General features: G+C 39.2%; 1 protein-coding gene across 1 annotated transcript in view; it reads left to right on the forward strand.

Annotated features, from left to right (window-relative positions):
• The window catches only part of p3h2 (prolyl 3-hydroxylase 2), a 106,263-nt gene that overhangs the window by 65,131 nt on the left and 19,817 nt on the right, over nt 1-21,315 (forward strand). The window contains exon 4 of the mRNA XM_080733859.1: nt 1,181-1,370. Coding sequence (XP_080589985.1) covers nt 1,181-1,370 — 190 coding nt within the window. The remainder of the gene's footprint in view (nt 1-1,180; nt 1,371-21,315) is intronic.

The raw sequence follows: 21,315 nt of genomic DNA on the forward strand, positions 1-21,315 counted from the left end.
TACATTTAAATTCTCTTCCCTTCTCTGTCCCCTTCTTTTTGTGTCTCTTTAAAAGACATTTCAAATGTACTTTTATAAGCGATTTTTGATTAACACTTATGTTGCAATGATTTTTTCTCTTCAATGTCTCACGTTGCCATGGTTACCATAGACTTCCATGTAATTGTGCAATTGTGTAAAAAGTGCACGCCCATGCCTAGATGATGCACCACGTGTGTAGATGCTGTTCACAGCTTTCAAACAAAGAAATCCGCTTGGAAATCCGTTCAGGCATTCATGATTTATGGGCCATTATGTTTTCTTCAGATGTAAACAAACATGGCTGCCATGTTTGAAAGAATGGGTTGGTATGGGGGTTAAACCAAGCCCCCAGAACCCTGGGGGCGCTTTGAAGCAAAAAGTACATGGTGGCCGTTTGAGGTACTGCAGTTGGGTCTACTATTCATGAACCGTAATGAACGACGCGCGTTCATGAATTAGAGCCCGAGCGCGTCCATGAACACAAACTATGACGCAAAACGCGTCACAGAAGTCAAATAGTAGACCCACTACGTCACGTTTCAGAGGCGTTTCAAACGCGGAAGTACGCTTCATGCGCTGGGTGAGCAACTCAATGCAAGTGGACGGGCGGGGATATCAGTTGCCCTCTCTATTCTTATTATAACTCTATGGGTTAAACATGCAATTTCGCGATCGCGATCATGCCTAATACATTTCTGGAGGTCCAAAACATTTTTTTTTTTTCAAAAACGGCCCAAACTCGGGAAACTCGGGGTTGGCACAGCGTTGGTATCAATACAAACTCGGGAAACTCGGGGTTGGCACCAGATGTGTTAATTGAGTACAATGGACCCAAATGAAAACTAGCCTTTCTTGGGTTTAAAATCCTCTTAGAAGAGCTTGTATTGAACTGTACTTTTCCCCTGCTTTATTTTTTATATAATACAATAAAGTATTCAATCAATCAATCTTTTATTAATTACAGTACTGGATATTTCTTTCATGCATAGGATGCAGTTCCAAGTGCTTTTACATTTCAGCACACAACATAAAAATAATAATAAACAGAATGAAATGAAGAAAATAAACCACACATTCCGATGGTAACAAAAACAACACAATGCTTTTACATTCATTTATTCATTTCCCTCTGTCTGTCTCTCTCTCTCTCTCTACCCAGCGTTCCTTTACAGCTGGTGTGAGGCTGTATGACAAAGGGGACTATGAGGGGGCCATAGTGATGTTCGAGGAGGCCCTGGTAGATTACTACAAAGCAGATGTGGAGTGTCGGGCCCTCTGCCAGGGGCCACAGCAGTTCCAGGGCCATGACCACCTCCTGTACCGCTACAGTCTCCAGGAGCTCATATCAGGCAAGGGATTCTTTCTCCTTTTCAGAAGTTAACATTTATTGCAAAACATACAGCTATGCTATGAATCATAAACTCAGTTTAATGTGCCTATGAAAATAGTTTTTATAACAGAAGTCCACTTGCATTCTTCATGCAGCATTCCTACATTAGAACCACAGTTTTTTGTTTTTTCAAATGTCAGATTTCTGATTGGCCATTTCTGCAGTTATTCTAATACCCATCAACGCACATGTGGTTAACACTGTATATCGTCAGGCAGAAACCCCATACTCTAACTTTTTGTGTTTTTTCGTAAATGAATGCCTACTTAATCACTCTAAAGTGTCACACAAAAGTAGCAGATCTGCAAGCTCGACACGCGGCACGAAGCAACATGTTTTGAGCTTGTCGATCTACAACTTTACTACTTTCGATTTTTTTGATTACTTTTTGAAGTTTTTTTGGTGGGGCTTTTCTGCCTTTACTGACAGGAAACGGGGAAGAGAGATGGGGAGTGACACACAGCAAAAGTCGTCGGGATTCGAACCCACGACACGCTGTCAGGCCCCAGAGCCTATGTTGTGTGCACCTAGACCGCTAGGCCAGCGAGCGCCCCACTACTTTCGAATTTGAATCCTGAAAAGTAACAGTTTTAGGACGGTTTCCACCCAACAGAGACAATATCCAAAATCCAAAATAACAAATTCCAATGGAAATATCCTATGGAAAACCACGATGGAGGCAACTTCCAGACTTTCCTTGTAGCACTCTGTTCCCTTCTAAAATAGGACTATTTTGCTGCATCTGCTGTGTAGGTTCCAAAGCACAGCATAAGCACACTTCTCGTTTACATAGGTTGATCAGTACTTTGACTAATCACTAGTCTATGAACAGTGCCTCCAGTCTTATACCTAAGCAGGTATGATACAATCTGCTGTGTGCAGTCTCTCCCTAGCCAGACTCAGAGAAACAATAAACTATTTACCCCGTCTTTATCAGAAACAGAGCGCAGGCCTGTCCTCGCTGTGATGAATCACATTGTTTACAACGCACCTTCCCTGCGCTTTTTTTCTCCCATCTGAGAAAACACTCGCCGTGGGAAACGCTTGTGGTCTGTTGTGTTGTTAAGTCTATCTTTCATGTGGTGATGTTTGTTGACGCGGGAATGTCTGTCGGTGTGAATGTTTAGATGCACGTCGAACGCTGTGGATGAGCGGGTTTAGAAACCTCCAGCCCCAGAGTGAATGCAGACTATGTTAGAAGCTTTGGAGTCCCGACACAAAAGGAATGATGGGACTCCGCTAGCACGGCATGCCGTACAGCACGGCACAAACCACAGACCGTCGTGCACTTTGTTGTACTGAGATGGCTCAGTTTAACCCATTTAGACCCTGAGGACCGATTCTATTCACAATCCTAGCAGTTTTCTGAAAAACATTATGTTGCTATATTAGTGGTCCTCAAACTTTTTAAAATCAAGGACCCCCAGAATTCTAGGTATTTGGCTGCAGACCCCCATCTAAAAGAATGTTGTTCCAGGGACCCCACCAGAAGCAAGATTTTTCAAAAATGGCAGATCTACAAGCTTATAGCGCGGCACTCGGTGCCGCGCACTATGAGCTTGTATATATTAAGTAAAGTATAAAATAATGGTTAAAATCTAGTGACACAAATGCTTTCCAAGTCTAAATATGTGGATGATTCATGCCGAAAATGGCAGATCTACAACTACAATTAGCTGTACCTCTGCAACACATTGTGAGTCTGTAGATTAGGCTATTTTCTACATGTGTACTGTTGTACTACTACGGAGCATAAATTGCCCATTACTGTCTGGGTGCTCGTAGGTGATTGAATCTGCCCTGGCAGTCGGGTTGGCAAAAGGTCAAGAGACACTCGATGGAGGGGAACGGAGAGGGCAAAGAGCTGAGGAAGAGACAGAAAGAGGGAAAAACAGAGGAGACAGGAATGTGTCTGTGTGTGTGTGTGTGTGTGCGTGCGTGTGCGTGCGTTTGTGAGGTCTCAATACCAAGAAATACCAACTTTGACTGTTGAAACATGTTTTTCATGGCATGCGATTTTTAGGAGGATATTTCTAAACAGATAGATTAGCAAAGGTGATACTTTAAACGGTGCCATCAGTATTTACATTTGCTAAATGCCAAGTTTTCTCTGGCAGTACAGGATGTGAAAGATATGTTATTTGGATATGATGATGCGCCTCTCTTTGCTTGCCCTGCGGGGGGAGATAAAAGTCAAATATAATGATGTTGAGAAGAAAGAAATGTCACTTTCAGAAGATTAAAGTGGCTTTTTTGTTAGTTAGAGCTCTGTGGATTCAAACCCACAATGTTTTGAAAGGTGTGTGTGTGTGTGAGTGTGAGTGTGAGTGTGAGTGTGAGTGTGTGTGTGTGCACTCAAACCCCTAAATCAAATACGACTGCAATTTTTCAACAATAGGGGGAGTCAGTTAAGTTCTCCAGCACATGTGTTTATCACATTATCTTCAAGAGAATATTTGCTTTTCTCACTGTACATTTCCAAACAATCTCATTCAAGATGACCTTAGCACCTGTGCTATTTTATAGCATATTGGACTTCGTTTTGGCTTCTGAAAGGTGAGACACATTTTTGTTCTCAGCATTTTTCCCCACTTACCATCCCCATATATTGTCACTGGAAAACATTGTTAGGGTCGCTATAAGTGCTTTTCCAGATCTGCGAACAGCCCTCTCGGATAACTCAATCGAAGGAATGGAAAATAAAGAAGAGGAAGAATGAATAACTCATGGGGTGTCTTTTAAGGTAACAAAGCGCGTCCACATGTTGCAGCGAGTTTGGATTTTTCTCTCTCTCTGTCCGCGACGTTCATTGAACCATAGCTTAGCAACACAATGATTGAAGAAGGCACTCTCTCCAGGCGCTGCGAGTTAGCGAGAGGACAGCTCAGCATGACGTTACCGCAGACTGAGAAGCTCCCTGGGTGAGAAGCTAATGGGAAGCAGGCCATCGCAGTTGGTGTGGAAGTGTTTCTGCTCTGCTGCTTGAAACTATTGGCTTGCCCGCAGCACAGCTCAGGGGATTTGGGGAAGACATGCTCTATTACCATCTCTAACTGCATCAGAGGAGGCTCTGAGGCCGGGCCAGGACAGAGCCGAGTCCACTGGGACTCTACTGGTTCACAACAAGACCTCCCTTCTAGGGATGGGGACGATATGAGAATTTCATATCACGATTATTGTGACCAAACCGCGATTTACGATATTATCGCGATAATCAAAATATCCCCAACATCCATTATCCTTTGGGTGGAACCTTTGCCAAAAAATAGCAGATCTACAAGCTCACAAGAAAGAGATTTGTTAGCGTGAAAAAAAGACTGTATCAAGTACGTATATTATTGCGACCATAGGTCGCAGTTTACCAACATTTTTACAGTCTATGGGCAAACCCATTGAGTAAAAATTTGTCATCATGATGTCATCATGCTCTAATGTCACTGTGATGTCAGGGGAACCACTCTTCCAGAATGGGTTTGCTGCTCTGACATCACACTCTGGCTTCACTGTGATGTCACTCTAACAGAATCCCTTTTATGCCCATATATGGAGTTCCCTGATGTCATCAATATTAATGATGCCCTGTTAGAGAGATCCCTGTGATGCCAGGGGGAACAAATCCCTTTTATGGCCATATATGGAGATATGGAGATCCCTGTGATGCCAGGGGAACAAATCCCTTTTATGCCCATATATGGAGATCTGTGATGTCCACATCCCTGATGTCCACATCACTGTGGCGCGACCTCGCCCTGAGGCGTCTTACTGGTAAGTATGTTTTACCAATAGAGGGTTTAAGTGGTCCCGGATATGCAGCTTGGCAAATAAAAGGTGAATTGATCCCAGTGCATGACAGAGGACGATATCACGATAAATTAAATCTCCACGTTACGATTATCATGAGTGTTTTTTATCATGAAAAACGATAATATCGCTTATCGTCCCATCCCTTTTTTTATATTTGAAAATATATTAAAGTTTCTTTTGAACGTGGAATTGAATATATTGAATATGCCCCAAAAAAAAGGATTATCTCAAATAATTGTGATGAGGCGATAATGCTGTGTGTGTGTGTGTGTGTGTGTGTGTGTGTGTGTGTGTGTGTGTGTGTGTGTGTGTGTGTGTGTGTGTGTGTGTGTGTGTGTGTGTGTGTGTGTGTGTGTGTGTGTGTGTGTGTGTGTGTGTGTGTGTGTGTGTGTGTGTGTGTGTGTGTGTGTCTCCCTCCCTCCCTCCCTCCCTCCCTCTCTCTTTCTTTCTTACACCTCCTTCTGTAAAGTATACACAGCTTCAATATGTTTAGTCAGTAAAATAGCTTGAGGTCAGTGTGCAACATTCCAATCCAGAAAACATCTCCAACATGCTGGCAGTCAAATAGAAAACCCTCCATTACTTGCAATGATTCATTATTACATCATTAAGTGTGAGCCACACAGTGTCATAAAAGGCGCCACAGACTAAGCAGTTAACTTGCCAGTTTATGCATTTATGTACATCTCATTGCATTTTGCTGGCCCAAAGTGGTGCTGAGATCTGAGTCATGTTGTTTGGACCTGGGAGGAAACCCACAGGCACAGCACAGCCCAGTAGAAACGCAGGTCTTTCAAACGTTAATTTCCTCACTTCCCTTGTAAAGTACTGTACCCTTCACTGCCTACAAGCAGTAAAGCTTTCGGGTTAATGTTCTGTGTTATCATTGCATTTTGTTGCTCCAAAGCGGTTCTGCATAGCATGGTGTGAGGCAGGGGCGTCGCACCAAATTCTGGGCCCTGGGTACACGGATTCACTGTGGCCCCCCCATGAATGTTCTTCATAGGGGAGGGGGTTTAACCCATTTAGACTGGAACCGCATTATTACGCATTCTTTTGTGCTTTAACTATTGACTATTTTTGACTAACTATTTTTGAAAAATCGTCTTTGAAAAAAGTCTTTGAATATTTCAAATCCTTCTAAGGTTTTTTGAAAAAAACTATGTTTCTATGTCAGTGGTGCTCAAACCTTTTCATGTGAAGGACCCCCAAAATTATATGTATTGGTCCATGGACCCCCATCTCAAAGTATAGTTCCAGGGACCCTCCAGAAGCAACATTTGAGTTACAAAATGCATATATTCAAAGATTTGCACACATTTTCACGACTTTTAAAAAATAGCGGAATTGTAGATCTGCTATTTTTCAATAGCTAAAGTATAAAATCCACCTTGGGCCCTTGTAACTCAGTCCCACTCCCGCCCCCCCTTGTGACGCCCCTGGTATGAGGGCACTCAGGGCTTCAGTAGGCCAGCTGGATAACATTGAGGATATGCTGGTTGTGGGGGAGGTGCGTGAGAAGAGCGTTAACCATAGCAAAACACTGGCACCAGAGCATAATCATATGATTTCACTGATATAGTGTATACACAGCAGCTTTTGTTAACTTAATTGTGTGTTTTTCTTTCTCAGTTGGAGACGGCCCTTTATCACTAAAGAGCCAGGTGGTAGCGGCAGCATAAGCTCTGATTAGTGTGCTTTGTCTCAAACGTATGTACTGTATGGCCCTTGTCTTGTAAACAGTCACTGGGCGAAAAGAGCAAGAATCCCAAAATATCGAATTTTGATTCTTTCTGGAATACGGACATTTCCGTCACATATCCTGACTTTTTTTGATATGCACCATATCTGGTCAAATATGAACCAAATATACATCATGAAGACAATATGGTGTACTAGGATACAAGCAAATATTTTATTTTTGTCATATATATGTTCCGTAAATGACCTTAGGTCATATCTGTAAATATCTGATCACAATATTCTTTCTAGAATACTTGATGTGTCAAATATTGATTCATATATGACCTAAAGGCATATCTTTACAGTGGATCTGCTAGAGAATACTGACCATTTATGAGGCATATTTAAGGTTTTGTTGACATCAACCATATCTTATCAAATATGGACAAAGTATACATCTCCTTGTCATATTTTGACAAGAATAATGACAATATCTGTAGCACATATATCATCAACGATTTTCATATCAAATATGCTTACCACAGATTTTGCCATTTGGCATGTTTTGGGTGAGATATTTAACTGATATTGATTGGTCATGAAACAGAACGTTTCTGATGCATATATGAGTTCCATAAAAATGCCATATCTGGTCAAATATGAACCAAATATATATCATGGAGACAAATGTTGTACTAAGATACAGGCGTAATTTTAATTTTGTCAAGTATATGTCCTGTAAATTACCTCAGGTCATATCTAGAAATATCTGATCATAATATTTTTTCTAGAATACTTGATGTGTCAAATAGTGAGTTCATATATGACCTAAAGTCATATCTTTACAGTGGATCTGCTAGAGAATACTGACCATTTCTGAGGCATATTTAAGTATTTGTTGACATCAACCATATCTCATCAAATATGGATGAAGTATACATCTCCTTGCCATATACAAAGTATGAATATACGCAATGCAGTGTATATGAATATACTGACAGCATATTTTGATAAGAATAATGGCAATATATCATCAACGATTTTCATATCAAATATACTTACTACAGATTTAGCCATTTGGCATGTTTTGGGTGAGATATTTAACTGATATTGATAGGTCATGAAACAGAACATTTCTAATGCATATCCTGACTTTCATGGAAATGCTAGATCTGGTCAAATATGAACCCAATATATATCATGGAGACAAATGTTGTACTAGGATACAGGCGTAATTTTAATTTTGTCAAGTATATGTTCCATAAATTACCTCAGGTCATATCTGGAAATATCTGATCATAATATTTTTTCTAGAATACTTGATGTATCAAATACTGAGTTCATATATGACCTAAAGTCATATCTTTACAGTGGATCTGCTAGAGAATAATGACCATTTCTGGGGCATGTTTAAGGTTTTGTTGACATCAACCATATCTTATCAAATATGGACAAAGTATACATCTCCTTGTCATTTACAAAGTATGAATATACGTAATGCAGTATATATGAATATACTGACAGCATATTTTGTTAAGAATAATGGCAATATCTGTAGCATATATCATCAACGGTTTTCATATCAAATATACTTACTACAGATTTTGCCATTTGGCATTTTTTGGGTGAGATATTTAACTGATATTGATAGTTCATGAAACAGAACATTTCTGATGCATATCCTGACTTTCATGGAAATGCCATATCTGGTCAAATATGAACCAAATATATATCATGGAGACAAATGTTGTACTAGGATACAGGCGTAATTTTAATTTTGTCAAGTATATGTTCCATAAATTACCTCATGTCATATCTGGAAATATCTGATCATAATATTTTTTCTAAAATATTTGTTGTGTCAAGTAGTGAGTTCATATATGACCTCAAGTCATATCTTTACAGTGGATCTGCTAGAGAATACTGACCATTTCTGAGGCATATTTAAGGTTTTGTTGACATCAACCATATCTTATCAAATATGGACAGAGTATACATTTCCTTGCCATATACAAAGTATGAATATACGTAATGCAGTATATATGAATATACTGACACCCTATTTTGATTAAAATAATGAGAATATCTGTAGCATATATCATCAACGATTTACACATCAAATATACGTACTACAGATTTTACCATTATGCCTGTTTTGGACAAGATATTTAACTGATATTGATAGGTCATGAAACAGTACATTTTTATGCATATTCTGAGTTCCATGGAAATGCTAGATCTGGTCAAATATGAACCCAATATACATCATAAAGACGATATGTTGTACTAGGATACAAGCAACATTTTATTTTTGTCATGTATATGTTCTGTAAATGGCTTTAGGTCATATCTGGAAATATCTGATCACAATATTTTGTTAGAATACTTCATATGTCAGATAGTGAGTTTATATATGACCTCAAGTCATATCTTTGCAGTGGATCTGCTAGAGAATATTGACCATTTCTGAGGCATATTCAATGGACGAAAAGATCTAGAATCCCCAAATATCAGATTTTGGATTCCCTATAGATACGGACATTTCTGATGCATATCCTGAGTTGTGTTGATATGCAACATATCTGGTCAAACATGAACCCAATATACATCATGAAAACAATATATCATACTAGGATACAAGCAAAATTTAAAATGTGTCATGTACGTGGTCCGTAAATTACCTTTGGGCTAAAATATCCAGAATCCCCAAATATCTGATTTTGGATTCTCTCTGGAATACCGACATTTCTGATAAATATCCTGAGTTTTGTTGATATGCACCATATATTGCCAAATGTGAACCCAATATACATCATGAATGTTCATGAATACAAGCAGCTGTTTAATTTTTTCATGTATGTGTTCCGTAAATGACCTTTGGTCATATCTGAAAATATCTGATCACATTATTTTGTCTAGAATACCTTTAAGTCTCTGGTAAATCTTGATGTATCAGACTGACTTCATATATCACTTAAAGTCATATATTTACAGCATAACCACTTCCGAATACAGACCATTTCTAATGCATATTTAAGGTTTTGTTGACATCAACCATATCTTATCAAATATGGATGAAGTATTCATCTCCTTGTCATTTACAACATATAAATATGACCTATTGCAGTATATAGGAATATACTGACACCTATTTTGGGTAGAATAATGATAATATCTGTAGCATATATCATCAAATATTCTCATATGAAATATACTAACTACATATTTTGCCATTGGGCCTGTTTTGGGTGAGATTTTTAACTGATATTGATAGGTCACGAAACAGAACATTTCTGATATATATCCTACATTTCATTGATATGTCATATCTGGTCAAATATGAACCTAATATACATCATGAGGACATATTTTATAGAAGGATACAGTTACATCTTTCTTCTGTCATGTGTATGTTCCAAATATCACCTTATGTCCTATCTGGACATATCTGAGCTCAACAACTTTTCTAGAATACGCATCAAATCTATGGTATGTATATGAATGTGTCACAAATACAGCCTATATTACATTCATATATCACTTAAAGTCATATATTTACTCTGGAATTGACACTAGAATTACTACCAATTCCGATATTCAATATTCACTTGGCCCATCCCATATCTAATCAAATATGGAATATGGAAGTATTCATCTCCTTCTCATATAAGAAGTATGAATATGAGGTATTGGAGTATTGCTACTACAGATTTTGCCATTGGGCCTGTTTTGGGTGAGGCATTTAAATGATATTAATAGGTCATGGAAATTCACAGAATTGGGTGATTTATACTGGGCAAAACAGACCAGTGTCATTGGTGTTTCATATTTGGTCAAATATGAACCCAATATACATCATGAGGATATTATATACGGAAACCAGTTACATCTTATCTTTGTTGTGTGTGTTCTAAATATCACTTTATATCTTATTTTTGTCATGTGTATTTCAAATATGACCGTATGTCCTATCTGGACATTCTGACGAGCACTATCCTTTTCTAGAATACAGATCAAATCTATGGCATATCTGAAGGTGTCCCATTTTCGATGGTTCGATTTTCTTGGCATAACCCATATCTAATCAAATATGGATGAAGTATGAATATGGCTTAATGCAGTATACTGTCTGGAATGTTGATAACCTATTTTGAGAAGATGACAATAGGGCCTATACTGTATGTAGCATATGATCACCTTTTGCCATATATTGGGCCTGTTTAGGGTGAGAGTTTTGGGTGACAGTCCAAACTGATATTTCATGAAAAGTGACTGAATCTGGTCATTTTTACTGGGTGAATTCCTCAACGTTTCTATGGAATACGGACCATTTCTTATTCTTAGTTTTCTATTACCTTGGAACCTTGGAAGACAGTGACATATGTCATTTTTCACTGTATTAGCGTTTTGTGAAGTTTGGAAGTTATTAGCAAATGCGGCCACAGGTTCTGTTATCAAGGTTATGTCCCCCAGGTTATGGGATCAGCTCTGTTGTCACAGATACAGTCCCATGCAGTGGATGGAATTATAGCTACAGGATGCAGTACACACACTCGACCCTGTCACACAGACAAGAAACAGACAAGAAAGCAGTAGCGACAGCTACTAAAAGGTCTTATAAAGGACTTGTGGAGCTGTGTCCACACAAGACCGCATTTATGAGCATAGCTTTGGATAGCATGTCCATAGAACAATGTTTATTCACAGGAGCAATGTTAAACCTTGTTATTTGCACATTGTTGTTTGCACATACCGGTATAACCTAGCAGCCCAAAACAATGTAAGTGTAGTGGGTTGACCTTTCCTGTAGGCAATCCTTAATTATGTGATGCTCCCTAATCACCCCTAATCAAGACAGGTGAGACACAGATGACTGCTAGTTTAATAAAAATGAAACACACCAGGCCATCATAGTAGATGGCTGGCTTGGGTTTATCTGGTGGTATGTTAGGTCACAGGGGGAGCGTGTCGCTGTTACTACATGTCATCTTTTCGACACCCGACTCTAACCCTCACCCTAACGCTAACCTCCGTGGAGTGAGTCGCTAACCCTTCGGTCGAAATGATGGTCGTTCGAAAGAGCGTGATTTCCCCGGTCACAAGTTCATGTCCATATTGGCATTCCCAGATATGGGCTTAATATTGATCACTCAGGGATCGACCACACTGGTTATCGTGAGACTGACACAATATTTATGACAACAGGGATCTTGGCAATATATGGAGATTGATATAAGGCATAACTGACACACGCACAGACGGACAGACAGACAGACAGACAGACAGACAGACAGACAGACAGACAGACATGATCTGCAGGTGTTCATGCTAAATAGATTTTAAACTTTGTCTAGTACAAGCAATTGATAAACTATTATATATTTCCCAAACTGACTTCTCTGCTCCTCTCTTTCATTCTGAACTGTGAATTTATAGAGCAAAATCATGCACTATTCATGGTTGTGGTAACGACTTACTCAACATCAGGTAAATGACACACAGCCATGATCAAATGATCAGCCTCCACTCCTGAAGTTTAACTAATCATATACTGTGCACACAGTGAGTGCATAACCCAAAGAGTGCTCATATGTATCAGTATTGTATAATACCGATTACATCTATGGCATATCTTTGTGTGTCACAATTACAGTCTATCTTGGGTTCATATTATGTAAAATATCTAACTGATGCAAGTTACAAAAGAAATGGGTCGAGCTCAAGAGCTTTAAGTGGATACAGACTGTCTCACAGGTCAAAATGGGATTGGGCCTATAGATTCCAAAGACCTTACCAGAGAAGCTAAGCATAATCAGTCTGTTTTTATACCTTTAATAAACAAATTGAGTCAGCTTGTAAATGTCCTTATTTCTGTATGCATTGCAAAGGATTATGCTTTGCTGGGGATAAAAACAGAACATGTCTGGGTAAAGACCACATAAAGTATGCAGTTTAAGGGACAGTAAGGTGTCATTACAGTTAGGGACATCTGAATGTTTATGAAATTAAATTAATTAGGATCATAGCATTCATTGGACTATCAGCGTCTCTCTTGAATGTAATGGTAGTTACAGGTAAGCATGAGCATTACGTTAATCTTGGAAGTGAACAAGACGAGTATAACTGGGGAGTTTATTGGCATTGACATAGTGAACAAGGTATCTAGCAAGAATGTCAAAGTTCCTTGATAAGCAACCCCTGAGGACACTAGCCACTTCATTGGTCCAGCATACCATTACATTGGCTCAACAAAAAAACTAAAGATAGGCCGCAACAATGCCGATTATAAACGAATGTGGGTTGTCCTTAAAGTCCAAGACCATTTAAATTTCAATGTTTTGAATCCTAAATAAGAGCTAGTCTATCTAATCTGAAATGACAGGAACTTAGAGGACAAGTAGGCCTATATTTCTTCAGTGAGGGTATAACAAAATGCATTGTGGCCTGAACTCGGGCGATAAAGAGAGACAGACAAACAGACAGACAGACAGACAGACAGACAGACAGACAGACAGACAGACAGACAGACAGACAGACAGACAGACAGACAGGCACACACACAATGATGCTTATCTAACAGTACACAGCAGCACTGCTTTGATAATGACCTCTGAATCTTGAACCCTAGAGTCCATGATTAAAGGCATATCATTCAGCCACAGAAGGGCTTACAGTACATAGGCTAGAAATGGCTAACTGTTAATGGAAAGGTCTTGACCTCAGCTGTCATAGGTCATTGTTGAACATCTATGGGACACCATCAAATGGGGTATACCCATTTAAAGATAAAAAAATAAATAAAAAATAAAACTCACACAAAAACAACATATCCCATCATATCTCCTGGCACAGGGATCATCAATGTCTGTACATTGACACGTGGCGAGACTTGTCTTTGTCCATGGTAGATTTTAGATTTTACTTAACAATGTTGAAATTTTGATCATGAGACTAAATTTCTGTCCAAGTCTCCAGGGTTTCTTCAGGATATGTATGACACTATAGTCCACTAGTACAGTGGTTCTCAATTTATTTGTATTATTATTATTATTGTTAAGGACCCATAACTCTGAGAGTGTTTATGGGTCCATTTGGTTCCATACACTCTCAGAGTTACATACCTGTAATGTTCGATTTGGACCACATTCAAGGAACTTTGAGGTCCCTCTCAACCCGCTTTGAGAACCACTGTGCTAGTATACATTTGAGACTGGCACTTTGTGTGCTTCTGGTAACATTATTGTTCACTCCATGGCAAAAATATCGTTCAGACAAAAATGTCCACCCCAAGCCAGCATGACGATGAACCCTGCCTGGGGTATATCCACAGTTTAATACTGCATACTATTAACTATGAGGTTTATCAATGTAAAACATTATAGATTTGACATAGAACTTGTTACAAAGTGTACAACTCAGCCCAACATACATGTACACAACCCATTGTGGACGGGAACCCCTGTTTTATCCCTCAGGTGGGGAAAACATTTTTGTGTTGTTTTTCTGAAAACTTAGGTCAGGCTTTAGAAGGTATCGACCTTAGGTCTTAATGGGTTAAAAAAAAACAGTAAAGATATATGGAATGGCAACCTGATATTAACTGCATTATTTCTCGAAGTGGGGTCCTTGAGGGAGTTCCAGGGAGTCCCCGGCTAAAGGAATGAAATGGACCCTTATGGGTAACTCATAGAGTGTACAAATGGAACCAAAATGGACCCATTAACATTGATTTTACAATAAATTGGGGTCTCAGATAGAATGCCATAAAATGGGGGTCCGTACTTAGACCAATGCATGTCAAACTGGGGTTCTTGCAATTAAAATAGTTGAGAATCACTGCTAGACTCAAAATCTTCTCTAATGGAAATGTTTCTTCTTCCACTACCATACTGTATTCCTCAATGCTTCAGAAGCTTAATATAAAACTATCCTGCTTGAAATGAGTATAATACAATAAAAACATCATCATACAACAGACACAACATACAAGGTTATACAAGCAAATTATCATCTGTAATTAAATCTGATTAAAACACATTTTAATGCCTATCTTTTGGGATATTATAGTTTGGAGGAAACATATGAAATATGAAGGGAGGAACAGAGTATATGTGTGTTTATGGAAAACAGTTTGAAAGTCAACTACACTGCCCACAATGCAATTGCAAATGCCTGATTAGCTGTGTGTCATGTGACTGTGACGTGGCCAGCTACCATTGGCTCTGCTGAGAGCACACCCCCACTTTGAAATCCAAACAGCCAGCAGCAGTTACATTAATTTGTCACCAACAGCAAGCATGAGAGCTGCTTGTGTAAAAGTGATTTAGGATAAAGCTAAACTAAATAAAATCACTGTTGATTGTTGAACAGGAAGATAGGTTGCTGCCAATCTATTTGTGGGATAAAATCTACATTATGGAGACTTTTGGCACACAGAGAAGGAGTTTTGGAGCAGGGAGATGGTATGTAAAGCTATTTCAATTGATTGCTTTTGCTTCCATTATTATTATTTTATTTATTTTACAACTTCACTATTTAGAATTCATGCTTCAGTGTTTTCAGCCCTTTTCATGTCAAGGACCCCAAAATCCAAAATGTAGACTATGGCTGCAGACCCCTTTTAATATGTGACAGGAACCCTCATTCCTGTTAAAATGTTTCCATTATATAATGTTTCCAAGGTCAATTATTTATTCAGCAGTTAAATAGCGTTATTGTGACAGTAATCATTGCTATAGAGTATTTGTTTAGTAACATGTTAGGTTGAGAACCACTGCACAAGTGGTCCGTGAGGTGGTTCCAGCCTTCCAGGTGGTCCCCAGCTAAATGATGGGGAGTTGATAACCAAATGGACCCCTATAGATCTTTTAATTATTGTAAAATCAAACCAAATGGACAAGCTAAATTATTGTTACACATGATCTGTATTCCTTAAGTATTGGGTATGAGACTGAGAGGCTAAATGTCACTAAATGGTGGTCCATGGCTCAAATGCATAAATAATTGATATCAAAAAGGTTGACAAACACAGATTTGCCATGGTTCTCAAAGTGGGAGTGGGAGCTGATTTACAGGAGTTCATACTGCGTGTGTGTGTGTGTGTGTGTGTGTGTGTGTGTGTGTGTGTGTGTGTGTGTGTGTGTGTGTGTGTGTGTGTGTGTGTGTGTGTGTGTGTGTGTGTGTGTGTGTGTGTGTGTGTGTGTGTGTGTGTCATGAAATGTGATCTTACCATAATCTCAGTAATCCTTAATAATATTCCATCATATTCAAGGGCTTTTGAGAAAGATACATTCAAATTAGACCACTGCAGAGGGCAGGTGTGTTTGTCCAGCCACCAGCTGACACTAGTTTGAATCTGCATCAAGGCAATTATGCTTCTGCCCAGTCAAAATCATTTCAACAGAAAATGTACTAGTATTAGGCTACTTAAGTGAGTTCACCAACAAGTAAGACAGTAATTCTAAATTCACAACTATATATTATTTTCTCCCACATTTTTAGAGAACTATAATTGCTCAATAACAGGCAGGGTTGGTGACCTGGCAGAAAACCTACATTCAAAATGGGATGCCATCATGGAGAATATTGATGGGGTGGACACAAGGACTTCCTCATCCAAAATCCCATCAGAGTTTTCTGTAAGTACTTTAACATTGTTCAGGCCAAGGACCCCTTATCTGAGAAATATCAAGCAGGAACCCCCCATTACATATAGTGTATACAATTGTGTGTAGTGTATACAATTGTGTACAATTGTGTACTAAAATTGCATCGATGTTGACTCCATATATTGGTAAACAGTGCCCTCTAGTGTTGAAACAGGTACATAGTCAAATGTCTGCTGCATTCTGTGCAAAGTGATAACTCCCAATGATGCTGCTAGCCCTGCATCCTGCGTCCCTGACACATATGTTTAATAAAGGACACAATAAATTAAGTATCACTGCATCCCCAGTACGCATTCAACTCTATCCTTTCTGCTATCAGTAATTTCACTGGACCAGCTGAGCTGCATGTGGTGGTCTCCACAGCTGTGTTCTGGCACTCTGCCTTCTCCATGGCACATGATTTGACACCACTGTTTTAATGTCCCTGCAGTCCTCAGTCAAGCAAATCTACAGAGGCCTTGGAGAGGATCTTAGATGGCATTTTTACATTTTTATTATTTTTCCTTCTGAAAATGCCTTGCTTGGTGAGATGTCAATTTGTATAATGCTATGCTGAATGAGTGCTATCTTAAAAGTGTTTTTTCCCCCCCATAGATTCCGTACCGCACACAATGAGTCTGTGACGCAGGCTGAGGTGCAGGCCATAAAAGACGGCGACTCCCAATGGTCCACCTGCCTCATCAGAAGTAAGTATGATATTGCATTAATTTGGGGACATATGCCCTTACATTGGTTGTAATTTTAACTATAGGCTGTCCTGGCATACTTGTGATCCTAGTTTACTGAGTTACTACACTGTCTCTCTGCATGCTATGTATGTGTTAACTTTGCTCACTGTAAGTTGCTCTGAATTAAAAGCTTCAGCTAAATACCTAAATTGTAAATATGATTTTACACAGTAGAAGAAAAATGTAATATTGGTGCAAGTGATTTGTTTGAAAAGGTTTGTTTTCTATTCAAACATTAGTGATTTCTATAATGTTTGCTAAATTAAATAACAGGGGTCTCCCATCACTGCAACTTGATTCTTTTTAAATATGTTGAATCTAGAGCTGCAACAAAAACCTTTGGCAGCCCATACATCTAAACAGAAATCAGAAAACAAAAGGTGAGTTATACTGTCAGTTAGGACTGTTTGTTTGGATGTACGGGCTGTCAATGGTTAGTGGTGCAGCTCTAGAATAGATTGCAGATTTGTACATTTGGTCTCTTTATTTCTTCGAGTTATCATACTTTTTAGATGCATTTATTTCATATTTAGAGTTAATTTAGTTGTATGTGTTGTTTAATTCACTAGAAGTTTGCAATAGAGCTATGAAAACCTAAAGGCCAGCAAGAAGATGGAGCTGGATGGGCCCATAGAGGACGTGAAGAGGAGGAAGATGATTACCAGCAAGAGAGATCGGGTGAGGTATTGCCCTGTTGTATTATGGTTGCATTTGTTTGATCATGTAACTTCAATTACCTTATGTAAGGGATATAACAGTGAGGTGGTCATTGCTGAGAAATGGTTTCACTACTCACAAAAACAAAGGCAGGTTTATGATCTTAAGTTTATTCTACAGGTCTGGGCAATAGCATTAATAGGTGGCACACTTGAGTGAATCAAAGATTCTGTCTGGTGGGCATATTCTATTTCCTGGCCAAAGGTGGATTTTACCCAAAAGGTGGGGTTCTGAGAGGCTTCCTACCACAGGCTTTCATGATGGTATCATGAAATCATGGCCTTCGAGTCAGTAAATATCAAACTGTTTACTCAAGTGTTGATGATTCCCAAATGGGGGTCCACTGATGAGTAACTAATGCAACATTGTTTTCTCACCCAACTGTAAACATATCAACATACAGCATATTTTTTTAACTGCTTTCATTGTGAGCTTGTAGATTTTAACAATAGTTATCAGTGGAACAGTCAACTAAATGTAATAAATCAACTCCTGCAAGTCCAAGTCCTTGTCAGGGTGGGCATCCCCAGTTCAAGTATGATTGTTATTTTTTTTCTAGACATAATATAGCCCCCATACAGTCATTTTTGATGGAAGCTGGCAGTAAGGGCTGCTTGTAGCAGTGAGTTGGATGATGCCTGTGACAAGCTGTTGAGCTGAAGTTAATGCATCTGTAAACCAATTGAAGTAGTAACTAATAACTACTTTTTCTTCCCATCTGTAACATGTAGAGTATTGTCATACAGTTCATATTGGATGAAAGTAATCTCTGGTTTTCCAGGGCTTTAATGCCTATTTCATTGTTACATTGTGTTGCCAAGAACAGGGTCAGATTCATTTTGTGACCTTGAATAAGTGTTTCATCTGGACCAGAATAATCCCTATTCTTTAAGATCCTAGTTGGTTTGGAGTTTGGAAAGGGTTGACATTAACTTGTTCCTGGTCCTTCTCTAGTCGCCAGCATTGATTATTGCCCTTATCTGTTTCATTCAACTTCCTCCTTAGTGGGCAGCAAGTTTAATGCAGGTAATCGCTTTATTGCCAGGTTTGACAAGAGAAACAAGGGACTTGGTATAAGTAAAACAAGCACAAAAGAACTAGGCTAAGTTTGACCACTCTAAAGTACACCGGCTATTTGAAAATGGCAGATCTATAAGGTTTGTTAACCATCTATGTGTGCAGTTAACCTGGTCACGTCTCCTCCTATCTATGCTGGCCCACAGCTGTTGCTCAGAGTGTGCTCAAAATATGGTTAGCTGTTTGATATATATTAAGTTGATTTTAACAAATGAGGATGGAAAGGCAGCATTCCCCTCTTTATCTGGCCGACATGGTGCTCAATGATGTAGACCAAGTCACATCATTAAGGTAACTTTCCACCAAACAGACTACAAGAGACTCTTTCCAGCTCCTTCAGACTGGCAGTCTGTCGCTTTAGTTTGCACAGACTAAGCACAAACTTTAGTCGTCTGAAAGAACATGTTTTTGTACTGATGTGTGTTGCCAGGTCTGCTCATAATAAGAGACTTTGGACTTGTTTTCCTGTATAGTCGCTTGTAAATATTCATAGTTGCGGGTTGCTTAGTTTGGACTTGTTTTCTTAAGTGTGGTTGCTTATTTGGGCTTGCTTTTAAGTACATAGACCTGTTCCCCATGTTTCACTCACAGAATATATGTGGCAACACCAAACAATCAAACCCACATTTTATTATTCAAGCTTTGCTTAGGAATTGATCGATTTATGTTGAAATAGATACAGTAATATGGTATTGGTTCAAATGTGCAATGGGAAAATGTCCCTGGCTTATTTAGGCTTGTTTCTGTTGCAGACTAGAGGTCCACAGAACTAGAGTATATACTTCCTCATTGCTGAAAGGCTCCCAAAGGCAGCTTTTTGGCGCTTTTCCACTTGTTCCAACGCTGCGTTTTAAAATATGTTTGGTGGGAAAAGGGGCTTTAGGGATGTCCTCAGTGGTTTTGATGTTCAGAGACTACTGTAAAATATATGCACAACCCAATATGCTGTCACGCATGAAGGTCACACGATGGCGCAAACACACACAGTATGCAAATTAAAAAAATATATATTGTTTTTGCCAAGTTAAATTATTTTCATTGTAGGTCTGTTTTGTCTTTACATGTACAACCTGCTGCACAATGTTTTTTGTAACACCAACTAACTTTAGAATGGAGCTCTGGTCTAGACAGAAATCAATGGCAAATATTTTACACAATCCAGGGCAAGGGTTTTTCCTTGGCCTCTAGGTAGTATGTTTGAACAATGTTTATTCAGTGGAGTTATAGTGAAAACGGACAACCAGTAGCAAAAACATTGTCTCCCTATGCCTTCGGCCTGGTTGAGGCAACAAGCCTAAAATTGCTTATCATAAGCAGACAAGGCAAAACTGGGGGCCCCATATCAAAGGTTTTCCTTTTGACCAGAATGGGTGAATAGAACATGTTGAGTCTAACCTCCTCTTCCCATCTGTTACACAGCTCTTCAAGAAACAGGTCGGTGTTGGACAGAAGATACTGTCCAAAGAGGACCAGCTATACCTCAGCGGTGCAGTCGCCAATTTCGTCAGTGACAAGGACAAAACTGTTTTCAAAATCAAATCACAAAAGTGGCGCTCATCACGGCTGTCCAAAAATGGCGGACTGTCAGAAGGTCCTGGATGACAATGGGAAGAAGGTTGTGCAGCCCAGGTCCACCCATGTTCACACCTATCGTGGACAGTTCACAAGAAGAGCCCCCCCTCCTGCCGAGGGCAAGCAGATCTACCTGCAGCAGAGTGAGGAGGACACCTCTGGGACTTAGTAAGGCTTGTTATAGGCTCTGTGTACAACTGTACTCTTGGGTTTTTAGAAGGGGCATAAATGTTTCCTGTTCAGATTCCCATGGCTTTGTTTCATTGGCTCAGCAGCAGATTTGAACCAGAATAACCAGAACAAGCTATGGAAGAACGGGAACCATTCATGCCATCTTCTGGAAACATGGGATTATAGTTTGCACAGTGCCAATTAACGGTGGTGTTCTGTTCATGCTTTTGGTTCTGATATGTTTATTCTGTCCAACACTGACCTGTTTCAAATAGTGTTCTTACCTACCTGGAGTGTGTTAAGTAAGAATTGGATGTGTTCTATTTATTTTACAGTATTTACCACCTGTACCCTTTTGTTTTACACTGTCCTTAATCAGATCTGTGCCACATCCAGATTGGAATCCAATCGGTATTAACATCATGTGACCATTAAAACCAATTGGATTCCAATCTGGATGTGGCCCAGATCTGATTCATGCTGG

The sequence above is a fragment of the Nannobrachium achirus genome (genome assembly GCF_963921795.1).
Source record: "Nannobrachium achirus genome assembly, chromosome: 1".
In the NCBI taxonomy this organism is placed as follows: Eukaryota; Metazoa; Chordata; class Actinopteri; order Myctophiformes; family Myctophidae; genus Nannobrachium; species Nannobrachium achirus.